This window comes from Pholis gunnellus (assembly GCF_910591455.1).
Source record: "Pholis gunnellus genome assembly, chromosome: 22".
NCBI classification, from domain to species: Eukaryota; Metazoa; Chordata; class Actinopteri; order Perciformes; family Pholidae; genus Pholis; species Pholis gunnellus.
Window position 1 is genome coordinate 6,742,628 of NC_136549.1, and position 10,010 is coordinate 6,752,637.

Here is a 10,010-nt window from a genome sequence, read left to right on the forward strand (position 1 = left end):
GTTCATCATTATGCACGAGTATAGAAGAAAGCAGAGAGCTATGGCAAGACCCCCGTTCACCCCGAGAGCACGTCTGCTCTTTGTAAAAGCACTCAACACTTTGCAGTGTCAGAATATCAAATCCAGGAGAGCACACTCCGAGGTGGGGAGCTTCAGAGGATAAAATGCGTCTTAAAAGGATGTTTTGCGGCAAAGATATTGCAAGTTTTCACACATACATTAATACAGATGCCGAGCTGGCAATGAATGCCAGCGTATACATAAATCCAGGTCAGATTCGAGCCCTTTCACCCACCGGGACGGTCGTACATTATTTAAGAGCCAACGTTAAAGCTGTGTTTCCTCTGACTGATTTATTAATAACAAGATAAAACAACGGGTCGTCATTGTGACAACCCTGCGAAGATGCTGAGTTAATATTGTTCATGTCCTTGAGCCTCAATAAGCCTCCGATCCTTAGGACTGAATCGGCTACAATTCACTTCATTGTCGCCACGAAGGGCAAACACGCGCTCTCAGACAGAAGGCTGTGTGGGGTTTTTTTTTTTTTTCTTTGTGCGAGTCAGAGATCAGATGCCTTTTTGTGTCCCAATTTACTCTCACTCACACAAGACGAGGCTCGTGTGTATTGACGTTCTTTCATCATAACAACAAACAACGCCTAATGGACTCGCTGTCCGGGCACCCACACACACGAACACGGAGGTAATTTGACGAGATGAGTGCTTTTACCGCACTGTAGTGGCTTCATTGAGTTCACTTTACTCCGATACGAGCTGACCAGAGCACCAGAGCCACCGCGGGCCTCTCGCACTCTCTGTGGGTGGGACGTCTCGTTTTGGGTGTGTGTGTGTTCTTAAGGAGCCTCCAGCGGGGTTTGACCGCAGGTTACTGGCCTGGGAAATGACGCCATCTCTTTGATTTGTGACCTTTTTTTAGATTTAATAATTGACCCTGCAGTTGACGGATGCATACATGATGCCATGCTAGAAGACATGGGAGTGGATAAGTGGCATTGTTTTTGTATTGTATGGCTAATTAGTCAAGTGTGATGGGGTTTAAACTTTCCAAAATCTTATGAAGAGAAGCTGCTAGTGTTACCCTAAACTCTGCTATAGAAGCATCTACGGCCAGCTTCCACACAGGGCAGTTTAAATTAATATAGACAAACACATATTTTATTATTTTATTCTGATTTAGAAAGGGAAATTAGTCAGATCGCCGAAGTTTAACAGATCTTATTACAGGTTTTGCACCCTTTTTTATTATCACAGAGAAAACTCCAAAACTTTGCGAACGCATAATAACATTACTTATGATATTTAAATAAAAAAAGACCAATATTATGTACGGCATCATTGCACGTCTCGCCGCACCTTCCCTCACTATTTACCTCTGCTTCCCTCCGGTACTAATACACGGTTTTATTTCCATCCAGCCGACCTCAGTGTGAAATCCGAGCAAGGTGCCCTGCACACAGGGAGGCGGCAGCCTGCAAAAAATAGACCTCCGAAACAAGACACACATTTCATGCACTTCCATCAGGGTCACAACAACAACAACAACAAACGGAGCTGCGACGTGCCCTTGTGAGGCTCCCACAACGTGGACTGCCCATCACATTACCGACTATGGCACAAGACAAAGATATAATAGAGATGTAATGACGGTTAATCCCACACCATTTGTATTGTGCTCTTAATTTTGATGTATCACTTCCTGCATGTGGGGAACGGTCTGTTCGTTCATTTCATTTGGGTAATGAGGCAAGTCTCAATTAGAGGGGGCGGAATGCAGCTTTCCGTTACAGCAGTGAAGGAGCACGGGCGGATAAGTGTACATTCAGAGTTGGAGTGCAACTCGGTTCTATACTTTTAAATGTATGTCTGTTAGAAGCGAAGGAATGTGTGACTCGGAAGAGCCACCGTCGCGGTGCGATCGATTTGTGTTCAGGGACATTACAGCTAATGTGTCTGCCGTTTGGGCCTGCAGGCTGTGCGAGCCGTGCATGCTGGACCCCGGGTGCGGCTTCTGTTACCGTGAGAACGCCTCGGCGCTCCTCGCCTCCTCCTGTGTGCCAGTCGATAAGGCCTCCACCGAGCGAGCAGCGTGGGGCAGGTGAGTCACAAGGCAAGCGTGTTCAGGACGTTTTGGTGACACAATGGTCCCGAATGTGCATTTTTAGAGTTTTGGTTCAATACGAAATGATACGTTGAATTGATGGCCAATGTCAGGAGTGATGAGCATAAGCCAATGAGTTTGTGCCTGCTTCTTCCAGATGCTCCAACTCCAGCTTGATGAAAGATCAGACCTACTGGGCCTACAACTACTGTCCCACCTCCTACTCCTGGCTGGTCTTACTGGGTCTGGTCCTCTACCTGGCTGCTTTCGCTCCAGGTACACCTGTCGTTCCAGTGTCACTAAAATCACATTGAATTCACATTGCTATTTTAAATTTAAAATCAATCTCCCCGTAAGCAACACTCTCACCGTAACGTCCAGTAAGAGGCTCTTCCACATGACATACTCGACCTCTCCACTGAGCCTCCAGTTTTTTAAACGCGTCTCCATTCTCTCTTAATCTCTCTCAGGGATGGGCCCAATGCCGTGGACCATCAACTCTGAGATCTACCCTCTGTGGGCGAGGAGCACGGGCAACGCCTGCGCAGCCGGAGTCAACTGGACCTTCAACGTCCTGGTGTCGCTCACCTTCCTGCACCTGGCGCAGTACTTCACCTACTACGGTTAGTGTCTGGGTTGCAGACCGCTTTGAACCAATTAGAGCTTTTTTTTTTTTTTAGTGGATAAAAAAGAGAAGTAGATACTCTCAAACTGAGCTCATGTAATTTCAATCACTTACCACCACGAATCAATGCTGTCAGTCGTCATCCGGCTCTGTCGTATATATGCAAACCTCTCAGCCGATCTTGTGCAACATGCGCAACATACATCCTCGCCATATGTCAAAACCAGCAAGGCGGTTAACGGCTGATTGATTTTCTTCATCCGTACCTCCTCATCAGGGTGTCTCAACAGCAGGTTTCTCCTCAGACAGGAAGGGAGTGACCTTTTTCGTGGCGCTGGCGATCAATCCATCAGTGGCGGTTGCGGAGGCTTCCTGAGATGCAGCGGGTTAACGATCGATCTGTGTTCCGGTTTATTAGAATCGTACGAAAAGAACGGAGTCGATGTAAAAAAAAACAAAAAAACACAATGACGTTGTAATAGAAATGGCAACGGTATTTAGCGTAATGCACGTTGAAATGCCATTCTGCTTTGACAAGGAGAAAATAGAGATCACAGCGGTCAGGAAATCTCATTAAACCCTCTGTCACTGTGTCTCTGTATGAACACTTGTTGATCCATCTCTCTTTGTAGTGATGCCATTTGTTCCTTCTTCTTTAAAGTCATTGTATGGTGACCAGGAACCTGAAAGTAATAATTCAACCTTGTAAAACACTTTCATTCGTCGGCACACAAACAACACATTTCCTCTGCCCTCCGGATCACCACCAGTGTTTCTTTTCCTTGCAGATGAATGAAAACGAAGGTATGTTATAAAAAGAAGAACTCTGCTGGAAAGCAAGCGCCAGCGTTGTTTCTTGTGTTTGTGGGCGGACGTGTCTCTGTAACGGCGTGTTCTTTTCATTCCGCCCTTTCCCAGGAGCTTTCTTCCTCTACTCCAGCCTGGCTCTGCTGGGCTTCTTCTTCATCTACGGCTGCCTGCCGGAGACCAAAGGCCGCCGCCTGGAGGAGATCGAAGCGCTGTTCGATAACCAGCTCTGCTCCTGCGGCGTCTCGGATTCGGACGAGGGAAGGCAGGTGGAATACATCCGAGTCAAAGGTTCAAACTACCATCTATCGGACAACGACGCATCCGACGTGGACTAGGGGGAGGGTCGAGGGTTTTGGTTAGCTTCGGGGGATTACTTAAACATGCAGAGTGTAATGTCAAATTTTACTTTTTATTTTTATTATGTGTGAGCTGAGCAGCCACTGGTGGGTTAGGAATCACAGTTTCAAAGGCCTTTTTGCTTGGAGCAGGAAGTGAGTGTGTTCACTTCCAATTCAGTAATCGATGACAAGTCAATGACATGTCGGCCTGTTCTCTGAATTAACTGAGTCTGGAGTCAAACCTGCTTTAGTCCACAGCTGAATTTTCAACCATGCACTCCAAAATGTCTAAATTACAAAAGGCTTAAGCGTTGGCTTTGCCACACATATGGACAGGAAACCCGACTGTTGAACACACATTGCATGTACAAAATATTCCTCTCTCATGAAGTCCACCGACGAAGAGGCTGCAGCTCAGTGTCAGTAAGATGTTCCTAATATTTTGTACATTTGTTGACTATAATTTATGATTTTTTATATACGATGTTGTACGTATAGTATAAAAAGTCAAACTCAGCCATCCTCCACCATTAGGTCAGGACACGTTTCCATCGAGAGCTCCATTTAAAAACGGTAAATGTCGTCCTGAACCCACGAACCTTTCTGTTGTCGATCCATAGTACCATTATGCCTTTCTATGTGAAACACATCTCAGTTACATGTTGCTGAAGCTTGTAGCGTAGCGCACTAATGTCAGTTCCTCATCTGATGGCAGTCGTTGTTTGTGGTATATTTTTATGAAAAGCAAACACCAGAGATGTACAGTATATTGTCCCAAGTTCAGAAAACTGGTATTGTCAGTTGGTGCCTAAACGAAACCACTCTTCAATTTAGTAGCACTGAAAGGAAAGTTCTGTTTCTATTTATTTATTTATTGAAATATTATTTAGCGACAAAGTATTGCTTCAGCGTTGTCTCGGTCTTGCGATTCTGTGGAAGAGTACCGTCTCATGTCACAAAGTCAAAACCTACACTATGGCCCCATGTTATAAACATGTGATGTCCAGCAAAGACCGTGGTAGACTGGTTTTATATCGAGACCTGACTCGTATCCTCAGTACGTCTTTCTATCCTAGACATGATCATATTAGTGCCTGTGTATTGTGAAGGTCCCTAATGGCCGCTTTTCAGTCCAAATCCCTGAAATGGATGTATTGCATCATGTTATAATAATTAGATTTACATAGATTTGTTTGGTTTTTTTTGTAGATATTTGCATTTCACCTGTGCTGAATGTTATATATATATTTTTTTTACTATAATTTCATGTATTTTTGTCTTCCTCCATAGCCTTATGTACAAATAGCAGAGCATATCATTTACGTGGTTCTCGTGTCAAACGTCGAGGAGTTGGCTTTAGCGTAGTTTGCCAATGTTGTTTTGTAAACTTAATTGTGTGCGGTTACTCCTCGTTAGTCGAATACACATAGGTTTCTGTGTAGCAAAAAAAAAAAAAACTGTTTGGAAGTAGACTATGGAGTAACTTTGTGTATTAAAATCAAAAACAGGTAAATCGTGCATCAACAGGCTGCGCTGTTACTGTGTCCAGTGAACGGGTGAAGTTCCATCATTTATTTATTTTTTTGACACGTGGGTCCGAACCCATCATGAATTAATAAGATACGATACCTCTTTTTAATAAACTTTTCAAATAAGAAGCTGTTCATCAAATGCCGTGGCACAATGCAATGACATGTTTCCGTGACCCGTCAAAAAGTTGTTGTTGAAAAGTAGCTGAGTATAATTTAAAATGTGAAGATATTGTTTTATGTTAGATATTCGTTTGACCGAAGATGAGCCGTCTTTAAACCACGCAAACTAGTTTTGTACTGAAAGTATTATTACAGGTAAAAACACACATACACAGACACACACACACACACACAGACAGACGAAGCGCCGTAACACAGATTGTGTAATTATACTTGTGTTGACCAAAATATTTAGCCTGATTGTTTCAGCTGTTGACATCCAGTTGTGTTAACACGGTCCTCTGCCGCGGTTCGGGGGGGACGTTCAATGTGTACTTCTGGTGAAATTTCTTTTTCTATGTGAACCGACTTCTGTGTGTTTCTACAGTTTACGAGGAACTACAAAAATACCAATAAAAAAAAAAAACGAGTGCTGTATAGTAAATTTGATTATCGTTCAAGCTGTATATGTTTTGCTAGAGTTTATATTATATATATATAAAAAAAACAAGTGGATATCTTGATGACATCTTAACACTTGAATATGTATATGGAGAAAGAAATAAACGTATGAATCAGTCACGCTTTCATGGCTTTATTTGACTTTGAACAAACACTTTGAATATTTCATGTGGTTTATAACTATTAAATATAAGCAAAAACAAAACAACATGCACCGAACAGGCATGAAAGAGTTCCTGCTTATTTCCTCCATTCGCTTCCTTACTCGGTTACTTCCTTCCTCTGTTTGAGCAGGAGCAAGATGTCAGCTATTTCCTGAAGTGCGGCAGCCTCTTCTTGGAGTCCGTTGGAGGCCCTGGTGCTGGATGGGACCGCCTCCGTCGCTTCCTTTGAGAGGCCTTTCATCAGACGGCCATTTTCCTGCTGCCCTCTCTCACCTCTGCCCTCTCTCGTCTCCTTTCCTTAATCAGAATCAACACAACATGCGCGGTCAACAAACTAAACCCCGGTTCCTTTCTGTATTTGTCAAGAGGAATTTGTATGTAAATATGAATCTTTAGTCTTAATTCACACGTGCAGTGACACCGTCTTTCCCTTTCCTCTTGTACCTCTGCCGTCGGTCATGCTCAGAGCATCTAGAAAGGGGTTCGTGTGTCTCTGCAGGGTCGCTCTGCCGTCGGTGCATTTGTTTGTAAAGCTGCTGCCTGACAGGGAACCGGACTGCTGCTTCTTGTGCTTCTCTCCACTCCTCCACCGGTCTGACGGAGGTGTGCGAGCGCTCGGCTCTGCAGCAGTGTCAGTTTGCCTCCCTGTGGCCGGATGCTGCACTGACACGTCGACAGGTGGCAGGCAGGAGTTGAACGCAGCGGCATCTAGGGCAACGACGCCGCACTGAGTCGAGGCGTCGCGCCTCTCGAGGGTGTCGACAGTTTGGGTTCCCGCGTCTCGGGTGTCGTCGGATGTTTTCTTGCAGGCGCACAGCTCTGACCTCTGAGTCTGAGCCAGAGGAGTGTTGCTTCCCGTCTGTTGGCTGTTACCCCCAAAAGCTTGAACTTGGAACACGGCGTCCTCCATGACTTCCTGATCATCTCCGGTGTTCCTTCTGGGATTCAGGAGCGGGGTGAGAGGCCTGGGTTTGCTGTGCCTTTGTATGGGATTCCCCCGGGAGCCCGTGTATGAGTGGAGGCTATCGGCACGAAAGGCCTGGTCCATATGTGAGGAGGCAGCCTGAGGAAGTGGCTGACAGCATTCTTCATCCTAAAATAGAGTTAGAAAAGGGAAACCCAAGCAGTGTTCAGAAATGACTGAGAGGACTGTCTGCTAGTCACACTCTTGAGTTTAGTCAAAAACAATTCAGTGTAGCTCAACTCACGTCATTTGAGTCTGAACTGAGGTAACCTCCGCTACAGGAGTAGCTTGGCGAGTATTCACAGCCATTCATGGGGCCGTCGTCGTGTTGGAGACATGCTGCGGGAGTGAGAAAAAGAGAGAAAAAAACAACACATCTATTCAATTCCTTGTCTTTTCTCCGGCACACACACAATAAATGGGTTGCTTAATTGGAGATGCTTAAGAAACTTACAAAAGCTCCCGTCGGTGCAGTTGGAGAGCTGTGAATGAAACAGAATTAACATGTAGAACTGCAAACGGCCCCCTTCAGAAGTAATATATTCCTCCATCAGGGTGAATGAACATTTATGGTTCGAAGCTCCATGCAACAACTCATGGCGATGGGAGAACAAGGTTGACATTTTTCTTAACTGACCAGCATATTTGTATCTTTTATATTTTTATTTCAGTTACAAACTCGACCACCTGATGGCGTTAAAAGGCTGACTCAACACACTCACGTGTATGTGGCCGCTTCCCTCCACTTCCATGCACTGCGAGTCAGGGACAGTTCTGACAGCGAAGAAGAAGAAGGAAAAGGACGACATAAAAACAAAGCTATTACATGTCACTGATGTTTGACTGTGTGTTTGACACCTACTGTGGTGCTGAAGATGCGGCTGCTGTTTCCTCTTTGAGATATATCTTTGATGTTCCTCTCCCAAAATGAGACGCTGAAATCAAAGCGTCATGTCAACCTCAACAAGAAGAAGGTCGCTCTCGGTTGTGTAAAAAAAAAAAAAAAAAAAAAAAGCATTGACCTTCTCTTTCACACACTTCAGCGCTGAAGCCCCTAAAGACGTCCCCCTCAAACTGCTGCTCGGTGTCTGACTGGTTGAGAGCGAACCCCAGCGTGGGCTCCGTGTCCTCTAATTGGTTGAGAGAGAAGGCCACGTCGTGGCTCGCTTGGCCCCAGGCCTCTGTGTTGCTGTGATAACACACACACGCACACACACACGCACACACACACAGCGTTGGGCGCTTATAAAGAATGACAAGAGAGGAAATAGTTCATTTGAATTCTAGTCGTCGTTCTCACTCTGGCCCGGGACTTCTGAACAGGACTCGGGCCGCTGTGGGGGTCTTCAGGTGGTAGAGGGCTGGGTTTGATCCACAGGACCAGGGGATAGGGTCCGTCATACCTCTGGGCTGGGAGAACGGCTGGAACTAGAGGAATAAAATCAGCTTGGATGTTAAAGTAGCACCGTATTTGGGAAGACGCAGTCCCATTTTAACGCTCAACCCCTCATAGGAGCTCGTAGTTAGCTCGTGACGCTATTTCACATGCAGCTGATCGTAAACTTCTTGAATGCAGATTGATTGTAGTTTGCACATTGTACATAGTAAGTGAGGCCTATGAAGCTACATGTGGAGTTAAATGTCCCCATGTCTGTGTGCATAATGTGATTATATTAATGTGAGATATACTAATAACAATATAGTCTTTTCCATACCTTGGTCTGGCCCAGCACTGCGCTGTCCCACGGTGGAATGGAGCAGTGGGGGGGTGGCGGTGCCTGCTTCTGGCTTCTCTGCTGCGGGGGGAACATTCCTGAGGAGACCAGTTTGATTTGGCCTAAATTGACAGATTTCATGCGGATTAATTGTGTGTAATTCAATTTAGAGAGTACGATCTATAAAATACTTTTTTTGCAACACCACCTTGGCCTGATGAAGCTGAAGAGGTGGAGGAGAAGGGGCTGAGGGGGTCGGTCATGGGAGGCAGGTAGTCCGACGAGCTGTTGTCTGAGAAAGCCGACTCCAGCACTGGTGACAGCTAGGGGACAGACGAGTGAGTGACTATTTAACCAGAGGGTCCTTACAGCAGATTACATCTATCCATCTATTGACACAGACGGGGCGTTTACAGAAGAAGAAGAAGAAGAAGAAGAAGAGCAATAGCTGGAAAAGTGACTAACCTGCCCGCACTTGAAGCCTTGAGAAATAACATGCTTTCTTTTTCTCTGTCCTTGAGCACTAGATATTGACACAGAATATACACAACGAATGTTGGTAATGCATTCAGTCTTGAGGTGATGGATAATGTTTGGGCTGCAAGATACTGGCTTTATATGGCTAAAAACGACTTATTGCACCATTGATTCACAGGCCGGAGGGTTCAGCACTTGAACACCATGTTTTGAAGTCAGTGCTGACAAAATCAGATGTGACAATACAAACCATCCTCCAGCTCATACCTGTACTGAGGCTGGCCCTCAACAAGACTCAGCTGTGATGGAGAGCAGGGGCTCATCGGGAGCACCAGGGGCTCACTTCTCTTCAGCTTACATCTTTCTTTATAGCTGCCAAGAACCGCCACTTTTGGAGGATCTGTAAAAACACAAACATTGTTGACTGATATCATTTGTAATCACATATAAGACACAGGCAATTTATTTATTTTAATGTACATTTTGAGTCTGAGACATAATGTTGACCAGCTTTCAGACATTGTATTTGTTTGTCATAAAGACAGTATAAGGGAGAGGGAGAGAACTGATTCTTTCGTTTGATGTTTGGTAACCATAACCGTTGACTTATAATGTAAAAGTCTAGTTTGGACTTCTCACCTTT

The 10,010-nt window shown here is 45.0% G+C and overlaps 1 protein-coding gene across 1 annotated transcript in view; it reads left to right on the forward strand.

Annotated features, from left to right (window-relative positions):
- LOC306713739 (proton myo-inositol cotransporter-like) overlaps window positions 1–3,891 on the forward strand; it is a gene marked incomplete at both ends in the record, with an annotated part of 50,492 nt that extends 46,601 nt beyond the window's left edge. The window contains 4 exons of the mRNA XM_079183555.1: window positions 1,993–2,118; window positions 2,279–2,397; window positions 2,592–2,744; window positions 3,665–3,891. Of these exons, the coding sequence (XP_079039681.1) occupies window positions 1,993–2,118; window positions 2,279–2,397; window positions 2,592–2,744; window positions 3,665–3,891 (625 nt within the window). The remainder of the gene's footprint in view (window positions 1–1,992; window positions 2,119–2,278; window positions 2,398–2,591; window positions 2,745–3,664) is intronic.
- Window positions 3,892–10,010: the final 6,119 nt, after the last annotated feature.